Genomic DNA, 19,518 nt, shown 5'->3' on the forward strand with positions numbered 1-19,518 from the left:
TAATTAGTGTATACACACACCTACATTAGTACATTCTCACAAACTTATTTGAGCTTAAAGTAAGCTAATCATAAAAATAATGCAAAAAGATACAGCTGGTGGGGCTTTAAAGTACATGGTGTGACCTATTCTATGTTGTCACTTGATGCCTGTGTTGAAAGTTTACATGTAATTAAACACTGATATTATTATATTTTATCAGTCATGCCAATGCCTACTTCGTTCTGATTGGACAAGAGCTCACACTAGGCTTGGTAAAAACAATCATTTGCCAATGCCCTTTAATTAGCATAGAAGCTTAAAGGGAGGCTGTCGTCAGAACTCTGCTCAAAGGTTGCCAGGGACCCCCTCGACCGATGTAAACACTGTATGTGCTAAGCGTACGTTGGCGATTGATGAAAGTTAAAACATGTTTGTTAATAATGGCTATCTTAAAATTTAAATGTTGCAGCTATGTTGACATGATGCATCAAGATATCATGCATGAAATATATTGTTTGTAGACAAGAAAGTTGCACATGCGCAATTCCGACAACAGCTTCCCTTGAATTTCTCATGTAGCACTGGCCTAGCAGCTCGTGTTAATAGCTATATCACAGACAAGGAATGGGGATGGTTCTCAGCTCTATATATAGGGTGGAAGACCATGCCCATAGCAAGGTGAATTATTGAGAGAGGAGAAACACTCACCAGTAAGGTATGTTTACTTGTTTGTTTTTGTTTGCTTGTGTTTTGTTTGTTTTGTTTATATTTGTTTATTCTTTCTATTTTTTCTTTTGACCATTTTTTTACTATTCTATTTTTTTCTCTTTTGAGTTTTTTCTATTGTTTTGTTTTTTTATTTTTCATTACTTGTTTACTGTTGTTAAGTCAAGGTGCCCCTGTGCTGAGACAAAGACACTCCTACCCCAGCCCCCAACATTAACCTGGGGACGGACATCCGAGCTGCGAATTGATTGACTGAGGATTACAATGCATTAGCAACATCATGAATATACATTCACAAATGTAAAACCAGTGACCTTTGAACCATCCCTTATCAGCTGATGTGATGTTGTTCGGGAGGTCGAACTTTGATACGGTCGGCAAAGTACGGGTGAAAATATGGGACTTTGTTCCTGAGGACTGTGTAGCCAATAGTACTGTTGCATGTTGCAGTCATGGCTGATTACCGCAGGAAAGGCGCCGTGGCAATTATTGCACTGAATAATCCACCTGTCAATGCTCTCAGGTAAGTGCACTTTGTAACACAACACCATCACCGGGGAAAGGTGTGTGCTAGCGAACTGCAGCAGACCCCCTTCGATCGCCTGATCATGTGCAAGGAAATCACAAGCAGTGAAGATAAATCATGTAAATAGGACGAGGGGTTTAAAGTCTGTGTGTAGTTGATAGAATATCCAATAATGCGGTTGTATGTAACATGGAACTGGACACAACACAGACAGTCGGTTGATGTCGACACTGCGGAGGTCCATTTCGAAACAGATCCGATACCAAGCTTTATATTTTCAGACACGGACGCTTGAATTCAGTGTACGTATGTTCTCTGACACAACAAGTAATCTTTCCTGTTGCATCGTAGACCTTTTCGCAGTTTGAACGAAGCAGTATGATGCAAAATAGATCGACCACGGACCCTCAGAGGGATTGGGACTGTGGCTTGCCAGTCCGAGACCCAGACCTCTTTTGTGCATAGCAGTACGCCCCCTACGGCAACAGCGCATACTAGTAAGCAGTTCATACCTGGCCAGAACATCGTCTCATACTTTTCCCCACAGGTTATCGTAAATACAGGTTTAAAATGATCGAGGTTCCTAATACGTTCTTTACTTCAGCTCTTCGTGCCATAGAAAGACAATTTTACAATAAGCGACCACAACATTTTTTATATATAAGGAACCTCGAAATTCAAAACGACGATCTATCGATCACCAACTTAAAATTTTGAAAGTAGGCCTACTAGTCTTTGTCAGAATTTATCTGTTTGCAATTGCCAGAAGTTCATATTTTGATTCGTCTTCATTAATCGTTACAATTACATCCAGGATTATTATATGAATGCCACATTTTAATACTGTTGTGTCTTGATTTACTCGCATAATGAATAATTCATTTGAAATTATTCCTTCAGTCATCATGTACGAGAGGGCATCACCAATGGTATCAACGTAAGTACATATGATATGTGCATATCATGCAGAGAGACAAACTCAGGTCGCTCTCGTTGTCTTCTCCCTTCATAAGATCAACACAGTATAAAATATCACTGCTCACAAATACCACACTTTCAACAAGAACTAAACCTATAACATTTATCGCTACATCTGATTGAAATGCTATTTCTTATGACAGTAGTTACTTGAAATAATACCCTTCATAAGTCAGATAAAATTACACATAATTTTATTCATCAATCTACACCGGTATCGATATTTTGTTAGGGTAGTATGTCCCTCCAAAAGTACAAGTGAAAGACTTTTGCTCAAACTTTCCTCAAGGAAACTTTCGACCATTCTCAGTCAAAATCAAGAATAAAAATCAGAGGTCACCATGCAAATTTTATCAGAGGGACATATTACCTTTTATTTGCCGATATATAAAAATCAAAATGGCCACTGTCCGCGTGTTTCACAAAAGAAGATGGTGAAAATTGTATTTACTCCAAGAGCTTCCAAATGAACCTTCAACTAGTGGTAGATAAGAAACGTAAGTTTGAACGCCCGAATGCCTGTCCGGCCTACGCTAAATGATTTTTTTCATTCGTTTCCTGACAGAAAGCGGAAGAAGACAGAGGCGTATCAGCCGTTGTGATACATGGACAAGGCGACGTATTCTCAGCTGGTGCCGATATCAAAGAGTTTTCTACAGGACAGTATTTTCAAGGTTTGGTTCCAGTTGAAGTTCACACACCTGACTCGCTAATTTGAATTCGGACAGTTTGTAGTTTATAGCAAGTTCTTTGCCTTACCACGCTAGGCGGTAAAATCCTTCAAATATATGAATATTGTGACAAAAAGTCATTTCCATTTCTAATACGTATTTTCCTGTACTTTGAAATATATTCCACGCAAAAATCTTGTTTATGTGTTTTTTAACCAATTAACACTTTGTTTTCAATTTTGAAGATCCCAGTCTGACCGAACTCACCCATACTATTGAAGCATGCAGTAAGCCTGTGGTGGCTGCTATTTCTGGGTTGGCCTTCGGCGGTGGTTTAGAAATATCTCTCGGGTGTCACTATAGAATTGCTAACAGCAAGTCAAGGTAAAGTTTGGGTTTTCTTGTTGTTGTTTTTGTTTCTCTTTGACCGACCGGACTTGCCTTGAGTTACCCCAACACCGAGAAACACCTCGGTAAAACCGGCCTGTGTTACCACACTTCAGTTAGACGACCCGCTACGTCAAACTGTATGACATAACATTTTATAATGGTCATTCAAGTGTATACATAAATATGTATACAAAAAGTAAAAGTTATGAATGATGAAAAGGGTATATATTGTATTCATAGCATTCATCTGTCTTGCTTTTGAATAAGGATTTCTGGTTATGTCGCCATCAAGTATCCTTTTTATATCTCATCCGAATTATCTAGGGTATCCTTTCCTGAAATAATGATCGGATTGTTGCCAGCAGCAACAGGAACTCAACGTCTTCCCAGGGTTGCTGGCATTGCCAATGCTATCGATGTAATTGTGAGTGGTCGACACGTCCCAGCTACTGAAGCTCATCAAATGGGTATTCTGGACAAGGTTTGTTTATCATTCAATAGGGCGCAGTTAAGAATTGTGTGCATTGTTTCTAAAACACCACGGCTCATTGTAGGGGGCTGTGCGTTAGTCCGAGGGGCTTCACCTATAGTCACAGAAATGCCAAAAACGATTTCACCCGTAGGGTGGAAGACCAGTGTAGGCACGTCATTTTCACACGTTTCATTGTATTGTGATTCGATCCAAAATGTCTTTCATTCTTCCAAAGTTTAATGATGCAATCAATTCTTCCGTATTTCACCGTTCCTTATGCAAAGTTGTTACATATAATACAGATGGATTTTGAAAAACTTTCCTTCAAATGAGATGCTTCCATACAGTTGCAAACGGAGACTTTGTCATGGATGTCTTGTATTTGTGAGACTATGAGTTCGTTATTTGGCCGTGTCATAATGTTACATAAATTGTTCAAAATGCCTCCGATGCGTAACCTATAATAAAGGTTCACTCAGCTTTTTCCTCGACGAACTTCACGAAGATCAAAGTCCGATCATATTCGGTATAAAAGCCAAAATAAGGCCACATTAAAACATGTGCTACCGGTCAAATCTACTCTATTTAAAACCCTCCGACCTTTAGTTTTCGTTTTTTGCATTTCGAAAATCATGCATTATTTTGCCAAATTGTGCGTCTTTCCGACCGACCTACCCTATTCTCTGAGAGCATGTTAACGGAAATACATTTTTTTATGTCGAACGTGCAAGTTACCTGTATTGTGACTAGGTGGGTTAGCTTTACGGGTAATATTGTAGTACTTTATTAGTCAAATAAAAATCATCACCTCACACACGCCATGTGTTCCGCTCGTTGGTCTTTGTAGATTACAGATGGTGATGTTGTCAAGGAGGCCATTGCATTTGCCCACTCTGTTGCGAAGGAACCGGTGGGTCCACGACGCGTGAGCAAAATGCCAGTGAAAGATGTTGAAAATGCCGACTGGATTTTCGACGGTAAAAGTCACGTTAATTTGCCCCATGTAATCTCCAAGAAATAGAAGCGAGAATGAAATCGAAGCTACTAAACGCGCATATGTTGAGAGAGGGGGTGGGGAGAGAGAGAGAGAGAGAGAGAGAGAGAGAGAGAGAGAGAGAGAGAGAGAGAGAGGGGGGGAGATGGGGACGTGTCTCGATGTGTTGTTCTACGTGTTGATGATGATAACAAAAAGTTACGTCTACAAAAGCCAAGATAATGACGTTACCGAACAAGAAACAAATGCACGAGACCGCAAATTAATGAAAATTTTTCGGTCTCGCACACGAATATAACCCCAACAATTGTTTAGTTTTAGTAAATACAAGTATAATTTTCAATGGTAACCCAATCCCAGTATATTGATTCGAACAGAGTAAAGGAAGACGCTGCAATATGAAATATCAATGTCGTATTGTTACATATTTTTGTAGAGTTAAATGGGGTAACGTAAGGTGTTCGACTTGCCAAAATTTCAGTTGTAGACTACACGGATTTTTTCGTTGTCGTGTACTTCTTTTCAACAGAGGCAAGAAAGCGGGTAATGAAGCGGTCCAGAGGAGCAATTTCACCTATGTATAGTCTACGCGCCATCGAAGCAGCTGTCAAGACTTCTAGCTACACCGAAGGTATCACCTTGTAAGTCTCTGTTGTATTTTCCCCGGTTGTTGGAAAGTCAGCGATGACTGACTAATCCGATGACATTCGCTGTTCGTGCTTCCACACTACAAGCTCACTTCTTGCTCTGTTTGTTATACGGGTACGATCAAGAATTCTAACCAATTTAGAAATCAGTTCTGCACAGTGTTGGATCAGCATTGACCCATCTGTATTCATCCTGGGATCAATCATAAAACCGGTTTAGGATAAGGAAACAGAAATACAGCATCAGACTATCTCCACTTTTCATATACACTGTCCTTACTTATCAATAAAGTACGATGTTGCCCCAGGCCTTGACATTCAAAGATCAATTTTCCTTCCATGATTGATAAGGCGATCGTCGGATCTATCAAGCCCAAGCAGGCTGAACAACTCACTGTGTTCTCTCTCCATTTACAGAGAAGGAGAACTCGCTCTTGAACTCATGACGAGTGCGCAGTCGTCAGCGATGCAGTACGCTTTTTTCGCCGAACGAACTGCTCAAAAGGTAAATTCTTTCAAACATATGATGTTGGACATACAGAATTTGATTTAGGGTTTCGGCTACAACCCTACAAAACCACAAAAGTGCATTCTGTCATGGCTTGCAGTAATGCAAATGATATGAAAATGCATTTATAGAAGCAACTGGCCAATGATGCTTTACAATTCAGTTTAACCATGGTCCCTCCAGGAACCCTTGTTTATCTCATGAAGAGACGAAAACGATGTGTCTGTTCTTCCATGTCGTCGGCAATCACTGCAGAAATTAGAATGCTTAACACTCCAAAAGTCTACAGTTCTTATGATGTTATGTGGAAAGTTTCCTTCGTTTTCAGTGGGAACTGCCTGGTGGTAAGATAAGCCACAAAACAGTCAAGCCCTTACCGGTGAAGACTGCCGCCGTGATAGGCTGCGGTACCATGGGAAATGGTATCGCGATGTCATTCGTCGACAACAACATTCCGATTTTTCTCCTGGAGATCAACCAAAAGGTATCAACTAATCTATCAAAATACCACACCACCGTCTTGGGCTCTTTATAGTTTATTAAATAATTGCTTTGTCAATACAAGATAATTTTGTGACGTTATACACCAGAGTATTACTGATAAAATATTCGATTATCCAGCATTGTGGCCACAGATTTTTTTCTACATCTAGAAATTCACTGGCATCGCCAAAAGTATAAAGTTATAGTTATAATGTACACCCTCCCGGTCCATAACGTCCTTACTGGACTCGAGCAAACGTTGCACTCCACTGTGTATACTCGGCGTCGCGTACATATGCCGTGCTAAGTTTGCTTTCCATTATGGGCCGGGAAGGATACATTATTGCTTAATTAATCGTTGATGCTTCAATACAGTAGCTACCTAATACCAATTTGGACAGCCACTTCTAACACACTCTCTCGCCGTATAATCTAGCTGTGTTATATAGACTTCTGATCCTTAACGTGCAAAGTATCTCAGGAGTACGTGTAAATATTCTCAGTAGTCTTACTATTTAATATACCAGATCTATTAATTTTTAATGTCAACGGCCATGTTTATTTACAACTCCGTATAAATCGTTTTACCTTGGCATAGATGTGTTTGCCGTTTCCCTGAGTGTCATCATATTTGTTTGTTTGTTTGTTTCGTCGTTTCCCCAACCAATGTCTCAGCTCTTGGAGAAAGGAATGGACCGAATCAGACATGTGTATGAAAGCAGCGTGAGAAAAGGAAGAATATCGGAAGAGACGGCGAGGCAGAGAATCTCCCTGATCACACCGACATTGGATTATAATCAAATCAGAAACGTGGACGTCGTGGTTGAAGTCGTCTTCGAAACCATGTCAATCAAGAAGGAAGTCTTCAAGAAACTGGATAGCATCTGCAAACCGGGAACGGTGCTCTGTTCTAACACGTCAATGTTGGATATGATGAGGTAGGCAAGTACCAAATTGATGATAACACAAAACTTTCCAGACTCCGTATAAAAGTATTTACTTTAGGTGTTTAAAGTGACAATGTGCTTCAAGTATTACGCAATAGCACATCAGAGTCACGGCCACCGTCAAAGTCTGTTATATCTGATCGTCACGGTAACATTTTAACGTGGTCTTGTACAGATTTCCAGCGCCACCAGACGACCAGACAAGGTGATTGGCACGCATTTCTTCGTCCCAGCTCATGCAATGAAATTGCTTGAGACAGTAAGGGGCAAGCACACATCACCAGAAACTATAGCTACTGCAATGACCTTCGGCAAAGCTTTGAAAAAGGTAAGCTTCAAATTGTAAGATATTTTTCTGTCTTCGATGTTCAAGAAAAGTAAGTATCCGTCAAACCATATCGATAAACAGCATGATAAATTGTTTATTCAAAGCATATTTAGAGAGAGAGAGAGAGAGAGAGAGAGAGAGAGAGAGAGAGAGGGGGGGGGGGGGCAGGGAGGGAGGTGGCAATAATCAGTTTCCCTTTAACGCTGAAAGCCGTCACTGGGCTGGCTCCACCATAAATAGTAGAACTGATTGAACTACTAGTATCACTGGGGGCTTTTATTCCTTGTTTATTTGTGTCTGTGTTTGTTACCTCGCGTGCGCATGCGCGCAGCGAGGTTATGTCGCAGCGATGTCTGTCTGTGTGTCTGTCTGTCTGTCTGTTGGTCCATTTTCTCAAAAACGGCTGAACGTATTTCAGTCAAATTGGTAGACATCTTCAGAATTCAAATGGCTAGAACTGAAAAGGTTTTGGTGGGCGTGGCTTGGATATTAATGAAGTTATGAAAGTTTTAATTTTTCTGTTACGCCGCGTATGACAAGTGAAAACAATCGACTGTTTGAGGGTGCTGTGAAATGTGCTTGTCCAGGTTGGCTACAGCTGGATAGCTCTGGTTTCAACCACGGTCCCTCCGTGTTTCAACCTCGTATTGAACATTAAAAATATGATATTTTATTACTCATTCAACTCACTATTCAAGATAAAATATCGTTTAGCAAATTAGCTTCATCCTTGGTAATTGATTGTTTCCCTCGCTGCTCGATCGCCAGAAATGAGTACATACGTTCTTAGCCCTGCGTACGATGCTGTGTGTTCCGCTACAGCTATTAATAGCCCCGCTCACCACAGCCCTGCAAAGACCCGTACGTAGAGTTGGTGACTTCAAATCCATTTTTGGACTTGACGTAAAAAGCCAAATTACTGCCGAAATTCAGCGTTCTTGGGCCCAAGTCGTATCCCTGCCTACCGCAGTTACTCGATCGCTTCCAAAAATGCCAGTCTTTTATTCTTTTTTCGTAAATAACCGTCGATGTCGGCAACTCTCTCGCTAGCCCTGCGTACGTACGCAGTGTACGGTGTGCGTTCCTAACACACAGCGTACACTGCGTACGTAATACGTTCTCTACCTAGCCTCATGGCATGGAAGTGCTGATGAATAATAACTTTGGGTCAAAGGTATTGAAGTGTCCAATCAGGTTCGTGCACAGAGTCCAAGGCCATGACCTACTTCATGTACTGCTGCACTGTTTTGATTTTGCTTCGCCAAGAAACGTATTCGTCATTGTCCATAGAAGTATGTTTGCTCTCCTTTGAGGTTGTTTGTGAAACAAATTCCGGGATAGGCCTTGGAATGCATACGATCGGCATCGCGGCAGTGCATGTAGCTAGCCGTACGAGTATGGCGAGAGTGTCCGGCTTTGGCTACGCCGCCTCCCACCTCCGGTAGGCGGCGTAGCCCCCGGCGTAGCCAAAGCCGGACACTGTCGCCATACTCGTAGGGCTATGCATGTAGCGTACCATGCTTGTGTAACCACAGGGTCCTCGAGCTCCGGTGATGATGGTGATCAAACATTAAAAATGAAGGAAAATGTATTTGGACTCAGTAAAGTTGTTGTTGTTGTTGTTTGTTATTGTTGTTGTTTTTGTAGTTGATAGTATTTTCAGAAAAGGACAAATTATGCGCTGCAAAATTCAATACAGCCTCACTGTACACATGGAGGTAAGCTGCCTCCATGCTATACACATGCGCTGCAAAATTCAATACAGCGATATTGATGATGATGATGATTAAATATTTAAAAATGGAGAAAATAAAAATATATTGGACTCTGTAAATTTGTTGCTGTTGATGTTTTTATTATTGTTGTTGTTGTTGTTGATAGTATTTGCAGAAAAGAACAAAGTATGCGCTGCGAAATTCGATACAGCCTTACTATACTATGCGCTGCAAAATTCATTACAGCCTGTGCGTTGCCGCCCAACTATACTATGGCCTATGCGTTGCAAATTCAATACAGCCTAACTATACATGTGCGTTGCCGCCTAACTATACTATGCGTTGCAAATTCAATACAGCCTAACTATACATGTGCGTTGGCGCCTAACTATACTATGCGTTGCAAATTCAATACAGCCTAACATTACCCAAGGGTTGTCACTTCATTGCCACACACTTTTTTTTCAATCGCCAAAAATGCACCTAGCAAGCATCGAAATCGGTAAAATTCGACGTAGGGTCAAAGCACATTGGTCCTTCTCAATCATACTCAAACATTTTTACCTCTTACCGATGAAAAGTCGAGAAATCAGCAGGTTTTCGGCGCATCTGGTCGTCTCTTACATTCCAGATTTAAAAGACCGCGCGGTACATTAAGTCACATGGGCGCATTTCAAATCGAACCAATAGCAGAGCTGGATGGGCCCAGCGTGAAAACCTGGCAGTAACGTAAGTTTCTTACGTCTTTTGAAGACTATGGGTGACACTGTCTGCGTATGAAATTCTGGTAACTTTAACAGTTGCAGTTCACCCATAGCAAGAGAAAGTTCTTTCCAAAGACGTGAGAAACTTACGTTACTGCCGGGTTTTCACGTCGGCCCATTCATTCAGTACGGGCTCAGCTATTGGTTCGATTTGAAATGCGCCCACTTGACTTAATGTACCGCGCGGTCTTTTAAATCTGGAATGTGAGAGACGACAAGATGCGTTGAAAACCTGCTGATTTCTCGACTTTTCATCGGTAAGAGGTAAAAATGTTTGAGTATGATTGAGAAGGACCAATGTGCTTTGACCCTACGTCGAATTTTACCGATTTCGATGCTTGCTAGGTGCATTTTTGGCGATTGAAAAAAAAGTGTGTGGCAATGAAGTGACAACCCTTGGGTAATGTTAGGCTGTATTGAATTTGCAACGCATAGTATAGTTAGGCGGCAACGCACATGTATAGTTAGGCTGTATTGAATTTGCAACGCATAGTATAGTTAGGCGGCAACGCACATGTATAGTTAGGCTGTATTGAATTTTGCAGCGCATAGTATAGTAAGGCTGTATTGAATTTCGCAGCGCATACTTTGTTCTTTTCTGCAAATACTATCAACAACAACAACAACAATAATAAAACAACAACAACAACAACAAATTTACAGAGTCCAATAAATTTTTATTTTTCTCCCTTTTTAAATATTTAATCATCATCATCATCAATATCGCTGTATTGAATTTTGCAGCGCTTGTGTATAGCATGGAGGTAGCTTACCTCCATGTGTACAGTGAGGCTGTATTGAATTTTGCAGCGCATAATTTGTCATTTTCTGCAAATACTATCAACTACAACATCAATAACAACAACAACAACAACAACTTTACTGAGTCCAAATATATTTTTATTTTTCTTCATTTTTAAATGTTTAATCACCATCATCATCGGAGCTCGAGGACCCTGTGGTCTAACTGCCGAGCTCAACGTGCATTCACGGTTGATACTCGTGTACAATCATGATGTGTTCAATTCTGATGAAGATTCATAAGTCTTAGTTTTGCAGTCTTTTTTTCCGTACGATAATCCTGACAATACGTGTTACTGTCGAGGTGGCCATTTTATGATAAGTTTCAATACTGCACAGCTACATAGCGTCACTATCGTGTGATCGAGGTACAGCGTTGTTGAACGGGATACAGAAACTCTGCAGAGGGAGAAACGATCGTTGACATGAACAGTCAATGTACTTCAGCACGTAGTCCGCAGATAGCGGATCGAGAAAATAACAGTCTGTGTCTTTTAAGTTGCTTTTCAAGATTGTATTAGCTACAGAACCAACAATGACAAATTTTTCATGAGATTTCCATGTTGGCATTGATGTTAAATCAGGAGCAGTAGGCTAGCTCCTGCCATGCTCCTGCGTACAATAGGTCTGCGTTTCCCGGCGGTACGGTGGTAGGCCGACGGCTTGTACCACACTGTCCACAGGACAGCACGTGGTAGAGGCCGTGTGCACAACCTGTACGCAGAGCTTCGAATACACTAGACAGAGTTCGTGTTTCCGTAAATTAGGCATTGAACTTGACAATATAGGCAATAACCAGAATCATCGACCATCGCCTGACAAGTGCACCATAGTCAGCTGTACATGAGTTGCGTGGCGTGGTGAGCAGGTTCCCATGGGTATTTATTTTTTGAAACGCGTACTTCAAAGGTCACGAACTCATTTTGCTGCTACACGGCGCGGCACAGATGATTGTATCGTTTTTGGGCGCATTGAGATACTGTGAAGTAGGTCAACTCGTTCTACATGGCAATTATATGTGAAATATGCAGAATTTATACGCAAACGCGACCTCTGCCAGTTAAGAGCCTGCTCAGCCATTTGCACTTGCATCGACAGATATTGTTGGATCATAATTTTTCAAATGGTTTCTTTTCTTTTTTTTCATTGCGTAATACAGTGGGGATAATGTCAAATTTAGATAGATTGGATTAATTTCGGGAATAAAAACAATGTAATGTCATAAAAGCCAATACCCCAAGAAGTACTTTACAAAATGTGCACGCGAGGCAATTCAGTTCATATCTGGTTTTTGTGAATGTGTTTGTGTTTGTTTATTTGTTATTCTTAATAAAATAACAGCGAAAAGCTGTTTTGTTAATATTTGTCAATAAAGAGCAGTTTATTTATTTATTTATTTATTTATTTGTTTGTTTGTTTGTTGATATGTATTTTCGATGGTTAGGGTTAGGGTTAGGCTTAGGTTAGGGTTAGGGTTAGGCTTAAGTTAGGGTTAGGGTTAGACTTATTCACTCCCTCTACTGAATATATAGAGGGAGTGAATGAGTCTAACCCTAACCCTAACCTTAACTTAAGCCTAAGCCTAAGCCTAACCCTAACCCTAACTTAAGCCTAACCCTAACCCTAACCAACGGAAATACATATCAACAAACAAACAAACAAACAAATAAATAAATAAACTGCTCTTTATTGACAAATATAAACAAAACAGCTTTTTGCTGTTATTTTTTAAAAATAACAAATAAACAAACACAAACACATACAGACAAACAAACACAGACACAAATAAACAAGGAGTAAGAGCCCCCTGTGCTAGTATTCAAAACACTAACTTTGAAGAGATCACTTCGTTCAAGTCTCACATTTACGCTGGATGGAAGTTCCAAAGACAAAACCTCGAGTTATATGGAGATCAGTGATTTTCCTATTTTGTTCTATGTTGATTGAAGGGAACTTTGTTCGCTACCAACATGTTGAAATCTTCAAATCCACACTTAGAGACCGACGTACTTCGAAGAACTTTGTTATGACTGCAATTATTAGGGTGAGCGCATTTAACAAAAACGTCGGCCTCTTTGCGAAAAACGACTTTAAGCACGTGATCTCATACCATATCAATCTTAACTCTGCCTAGATTCCGGTTCTTGTTGGCAACTGTCCAGCATTTGTAGCCAATCGAATGTTGAACTGTAGGAGTAATGAGGTAAGTATATTATGATGGAAACTTAGGTTAATCTTGAAACTAAACCTTATCTGTTTGGGGATTTTCGTAGGACCAGAAATCTTCTGTGCAACAGAACTGTTGTGACTATCAAAATTTCTTTCAGAATAAATTGCGTCACATCTTGACAAAAGTGCAGCCCCGACCAACTTTAATTATTCAAAACGTAACCATGTGTTTTCCAGTTAATTATAATTAAATATGTCAGTATTACTTACATTTTGTATCACAACGTTTCTATTTTTCTGTTTCGATAGCAAAGATTCCAATATTCTGCCACGTTCGTTCGGCGTTTTACTGTGGAAAACAATCAACTATGAGGATTCCAAAACTATAAAAATTTTCAGTTGTCCTCTTTTTAATCAACTCGACATCATCGGTTTCTTGTGTCATACTAGAGTTTGTTCTTACTCGAAGAAGGGTGTTTGCCTGAAGAGATTGACAATGTTCTGGAGGATTTTGGATTCATATACGGTCCATTCAAAGTATTTGACATGATTGGTGAGTTACTGTTAAATATTTGAATGAAGTGTTTTTGTTAAAACCCGACACCGTGGAGATCTCTTACTCCGGGCCGCATCAGGTCTTTTCAGTCTAAGACTTATAGTTTTCATAGTTATACGATAGTTTTTTGCAATGTCAGAGTTTCTATGAGACAGGCTTAACGACAACAAACTTTGTATTTGTAACGTTTATTAGGAGGCGACACATCTAGAAGAATACGTGAGGAGATGGGGCTAGTCGGGAAGAATGTGTCGAAAACCGTGCCAGTTCGATACCGCAACGGACATCGCTTCAGTGCGATCACCGATGTTCTGTTTGAACGTGGACTCCTCGGGCAAAAGACAGGTAATTTTTGATTGGTGGGTTGATTGATATATGGCAGAATGATTTGGAAACGGTGGCGTTTTGCTGTCCAGAGCAAAGCTAGTTTGAGAACGATGACCAAACGTTGTACGTGTGTACACTAGTCTTGTTGTCAGCCCTATTTCTTCGTCTGTCTTTAGTGTAATAAAGAATATCTGTTAAAACAGCACAGCCAGCGGAAGAATTGGGAAAGGGAACCAGACTACTTAAGCGCAAATTTCATGAACGAAACCAGAAACGGAAAGAATTATCATTTTGTAAATAGCGAATGTTGATGATAGTGAAAATATTGCTCTCTTTAATTTACAGGTCAAGGGTTCTACAAGTATGAGAAACCCGGTGCCTATGAAACCATGATTAATCCAGAGATAGAAACATTGATAAAGGAATACAGCAGAGAACATGGCATAGAGAGAAGAAGAATTCCTTATCAGGTACAAGGGTTTAAAGTGACAATAGCTTTATTTTTTGATAATATTGTAATAATTTTTTGTTGTATAGAACAAATACACGTTTTGCTCTCCTTCCAAAAGTATATTAGCAGCAAACACAACGCGTTGCATACTATACTATACAGTGTTACTGTTTGCAAATGCTAGTCCGGACCAGAATTCAGTTGTCAACAATGATATTGGATATTATACACGTATAGGCTGTATTAAACTCTAACCATATCGACATGATTTTAGATTATTGATTTCGAGTACAACAAGAAACCAGTCTTCTATCCGGTGCTTGGGTTTTTCTACTCCCGTATTACCCCTACGAGTATGGCGAGAGTGTCCGGTTGTGGCTACGCCGCCTCCCAACTCTTGTTTGGAGACGGCGTGCCAAAGCGGACACTCTCGCCATACTCGTAGGGTTACTCCCGTATATACAGTGGCTGTCACTTATAATACGATGACAGTGTTGTTTTTTTCTTTCGGTGATAGATTGAATGGATCCGGCAAACATTGGGGCGTTTTTAGTTGTAGATTTTTCATGATAGTATCTATAGCGTAAAAGTTTGAAACAAAGCAAAGGAAGTGGCTGAAAAGACAGCAAAACTGACATGAATAACCCAAACAGTCAACTCTAGGTGACCAGGCGTGAGATGAAATTCAAAGACGAGAATTTTTACACAGATTCCGCCCTTAAATGACCACGAATGTCATGAAACAAATTAGTTGGTCGTTGGTTTTTTCCGATGAAACTTTCAAGTAGCAATGTTATAACATCCAATGAAAAAAGCTGAGAGTGCGTGTTCTATGCTTCAATCGTTTCAGGAAATATTGGAACGATGTGTGTATTCTCTCATCAATGAAGGATTCAGAGTTTTAGAAGACGGAATCGCAACCAGAATGGAAGACATCGACACAATCTGGTAACAATTGTAGATCAAATCATTTTCGAAAACAATGCTAACTTCATTTGCATGGAATGGCCCTCAGAAAGTGTCAGACTCAGTGGAGATAAACATTCTCCTCTTGGGATTGTAAGTCTTGCAGAAAACAAGTTTTCAAATTCCCTCATTATTAGGATCATGCTTGTTCTGCCAATTTCTTTATTGCAGTTTTCGTCCGAATATTTTGTGCCGATGAACGTGAAACGATGGCTTCCTTCCACTGTTAACTGTTTGACTAAATAAATTTACAGCATACGTCTGACAACGGTCACACCCTGTGAGGAAAAGGGATTCGTCCTACGTGTACCTCGTTCTTGTTCTTGGAGAAGTCAACAGCATTGCGCAGACTCAGTCAGAGTTTTCTGTTGGACTTCCTGTAGTTACTGAACTCATGTTACAAAAGCCGGAACGAGATTGCATACAATGCGGGCAAATTGAATTGTAGTAATTGCCTCCACTGAAAATTATGAAACGTCAAAATATTTTTTTCATGTCTAAAAGCAACGTATTTTATGGCATTAAGTCTGATGTGAAAATAATCTGCAACATGTTATGCAGGATATATGGCTATGGCTGGCCCAGGCACCTGGGCGGTCCTATGTACTACGCACGGAAGATGGTTGGTTTGCCCAGACTCTACGAACGAATATGTTACTACCAATCGAAACACCGTAAGTAACCAAGGCACGCAGGGAATGATGATAGACGCTTTAACCATTTTCAGATCAAGCAATTTTAAAGATAAGTGTTGAAATTAAGATACCCAGAAAATTGCTGTGAAACTCGCTGCTCTTACACGCTATCGCCACCAGGTAAAGTTGCGGGGGACTCATGATAAACAGAAAATGGCAACCTGAAATTATATCCGTTTGAATTGGGTATAGCCAACTTGGAATCGATCTGGTGGCGACCGACAGACGAGCATGACACTTTGCTCAAACTTTTCATACCCGTCTTCGTGTGAACTGATTATTTGTCTTCGTTCGCTTTCGAACAAATTATAATAAATTGTTATCCATTTAGGGAATATAATATAAGAGACGAGTCACAGCTTCTTACGATATGATCAGCTATGAAATAAGTGTCACGTGATAGAAAATCTCCAGCGATGAGAACGGAAACTGGGAATGACCCCTTGGCTCACGGAGATTCTGGCTTTCTGGGACCTCCCGCTGTTGCCACCGTTTGCGTCTGATGTTAACTTTTGTCCGTTTTTCTCACAGCTGACATCATGCATTGGCAGCCGAGTGATCTGCTGAGGAAGATGGCCGCCGAGGAAGCGAGCAAACCTTCTAGTAATCTGTGAACTCCCGACAAAAGTCTACTACAGCCTTTTTCGTTGCGTGGCCATCGGTAACTCAGTCACGGCAGAAACACGTTCGACGTATATTATACCTCAATTGAAATCGAAGCATTTTTATCTCATCTGTAATTCTTCATTATAAAATGAAAGTTGAATCCGTAAATTGACAAACCCTTCGCCCTATACAACAACGAAACAAAATCTTCAGAATAGGAATAACGTTGTTCTTTATATCTAAGTGTGACAAATGTAACCATTTGATGGCATTGGATCACAGTTCCTTCAGGACCGTAAGAATCTTTGGCTCGTACAACAGAACAGAACATCTCAGTTGACCATTAATAGTACCATGATGAAAAGAAAGCGCAGCACCTTTCCATTTATACTGAATTGTCAGTGAATTTTGTTGATTGTTTTTTTGTAATTTAGACCGGAACTCGTGTAGCACGGGACAAATAGTGAACACTACTGTAACTTTCACAATTGAATCACGGTTGCAAGTTTTGATAGACATGATATGGATGTAGAACAATTGAATGTTCCCAAATGTCTATCAGTGTCATTGTATCATAATCATGTATGTCAGTTACAGTTTGTCGGTATCAGCACCCTGACATGTAGGCCTACATAACGCCAAATGATGTACGGATTTATTTCACCTGTCAATCGTACTAAACTCGTACCATCGCTTCCGAAGCCGATAAATTGCTTAAAAGAAATGGGAAGAAATAGATAGCTGTTCATTGCCACTGGCAAAGACATTTTCTTGAAAACTTGTCGCGGCTTTCTAAGCCATTCTGTCCCTCATCTTGACGCTACCGAAGTTTTGTTGTGTGGACTAAAATAATCGTCGATGACTGTGACATAAATTATTAGCTTCTTCTCCACAGATATATCTGTGATTTTTCTTAAGAGGACATGAAATCACTTCCACAGAGCTGGTTTACTGCATATTGCTTTATGACCGATCCTATCACATCCCGCATTTCTTCCACCGTCTTGCCTGAAGTATACCGTAGCATTCTGGCCTGATCTTAGATTACAATGTATTCTTTCCCTAGTAGAGTTTCAAAAAGTTTAAAACAGCGAGTTATATTTTAACATTGCCATATCGTCTTTTTGCAAGCCGGTACACCGAGTTGAAGATGCAGCCTCAATGCTGTCATCGACATTTTCGCTGACGTTTAAATGACTTGGGTCGCAGTAGTTGTGGGTCCGTAGCTGTGGTGCTTTCAGACGCGATTCCTGCTTTTTACGGGCTGATTTTGACTTTCACGATTTTCATGCCTCCACCGCAGCTATGGTACAAGAGCAATTTTTGAGAAAAAAAGATTTTTTTGACCATAACTTTTGCAGGAGAAGATTTTAACCAAAAATGACAAAAATTGCTTTAACGTTACAAATTTGCATATTTCACCACAACAAATGTCACTAAAGTATTCCCTTTTGTCCTTTATACCCAATATAAAAGTTTTCTGATGAGCGCTTTCGGATGAAAAAAATCATTATTTCAACAAATCTTAATGAGGGATTCCTTATTGACATGTGTATTAAGCCTAAATATCAAAGCTTACTGATAAACACTTTCGAAGAAGAAGATTATTAAAGCTTTTTTGACCAAAAATAACAAAAAATTGCCTTAAAATTACAAATCTGCATACTTGATCACAGTTTGAATAAAACATGAGTCAGGTCATCCTTGAGGACCTGTATATATTGAATATTGAAGCTCTCAGACTAGCGGTTATTGAGAAGACGATTTTAACCAATTTCAATTTTTTTTTAACCTGACTTGCATATTTTTGACATTGTCATTAAAATGAAAAAAATGGTTGTCCCAAATTCCCCAATACAGCTTCACACAAAATATCAAAGTAACACGTGCAGCGCTTTTCATGGTTGGACAGGCAGGAAGGTATATTATAGTTACTTTACCGGTTCCATGATGCAGTGCGCGCCAGGGAATACAAAGCGTGCATTACGCATAGAACTTTTTAGCCGTAGGGTACACGCAGGGTACGTTAGTCATAGAACTCTATGGCAGATTACACCCTGACTTATATTTTCGTCGCTGATGATGGTTAGAATATACACGGGGCATTATTTGGCATTGCAAATTTGTGTCATTATTCTATAACAATCCGTTGCACAAACAAATTAGTATGTTTTCGTTGTTTTGAGTGTATATACGGTGTTTGATACAGCCACTGCAATGCATTGAGGGATAACCGGGAAAAGGTCTATTACGTGCCTCATATGTCGAACGTCGCACGCTTCATAGGATTCAACTCGTTGGTGACGTCGCGGGCCGCATAGTCACCATTTGACTGAAAGTGAACCGGAACTATTTTCAGCTTGGCAACTTCAGGATTACAAAATGGTCAAATTACATTTTTTACTTAGGAAATACTTTTTTTTACAAAATTATGCGAAAAATTTCGATAAAGGAATAACAGTGATTTAATAATATAAATGCGCCGTTCGATGATGAAAATCATTCTATTTTTTCCACAGAAATGAAGCATATAATTGTCATTTATACGTAAATCAAAAAGAATTGGAGAGAAAATTTATGACAGAGAGGCATGTAATAAAAACATTATAGCCCAATCATTGGACCATGTACCCTCGGGGCAGGAGACCATTTGCCCGACGTAAGGAGGGCAAATGGTCACCTACCCTCGGGCACATAGTCCCATTTTTAGCTATAATATATACAGACAGACACTGCGGAATGGGGTTAGATACCATCCTATAAGCTACCTTGTTATATACAATGAACAATAGCAACAAGAAATCTGTGCTGAGACA

The 19,518-nt window shown here is 40.0% G+C and overlaps 2 protein-coding genes across 2 annotated transcripts; both read left to right on the top strand.

The window, feature by feature from the left end:
• Nucleotides 1-1,035: 1,035 nt before the first annotated feature.
• Nucleotides 1,036-7,319, top strand: LOC139141290 (peroxisomal bifunctional enzyme-like). The gene is made up of 10 exons (XM_070710915.1): nucleotides 1,036-1,231; nucleotides 2,135-2,171; nucleotides 2,778-2,886; nucleotides 3,129-3,267; nucleotides 3,598-3,754; nucleotides 4,593-4,722; nucleotides 5,269-5,380; nucleotides 5,804-5,891; nucleotides 6,223-6,378; nucleotides 7,053-7,319. Exons 1-10 carry the CDS (start codon nucleotides 1,161-1,163, stop codon nucleotides 7,317-7,319), a joined length of 1,266 nt encoding a protein of 421 aa, XP_070567016.1. The 5' UTR covers nucleotides 1,036-1,160.
• A 148-nt stretch (nucleotides 7,320-7,467) lies between these two features.
• Nucleotides 7,468-17,258, top strand: LOC139140822 (peroxisomal bifunctional enzyme-like). Its single transcript, XM_070710259.1, has 8 exons — nucleotides 7,468-7,652; nucleotides 13,067-13,135; nucleotides 13,552-13,654; nucleotides 13,853-14,002; nucleotides 14,330-14,454; nucleotides 15,286-15,383; nucleotides 15,963-16,075; nucleotides 16,628-17,258. The coding sequence occupies exons 1-8, from the start codon at nucleotides 7,566-7,568 to the stop codon at nucleotides 16,708-16,710; spliced, it is 828 nt and encodes a 275-aa protein (XP_070566360.1). The 5' UTR covers nucleotides 7,468-7,565; the 3' UTR covers nucleotides 16,711-17,258.
• Nucleotides 17,259-19,518: the final 2,260 nt, after the last annotated feature.

Source organism: Ptychodera flava, chromosome 9 (genome assembly GCF_041260155.1).
Source record: "Ptychodera flava strain L36383 chromosome 9, AS_Pfla_20210202, whole genome shotgun sequence".
In the NCBI taxonomy this organism is placed as follows: Eukaryota; Metazoa; Hemichordata; class Enteropneusta; family Ptychoderidae; genus Ptychodera; species Ptychodera flava.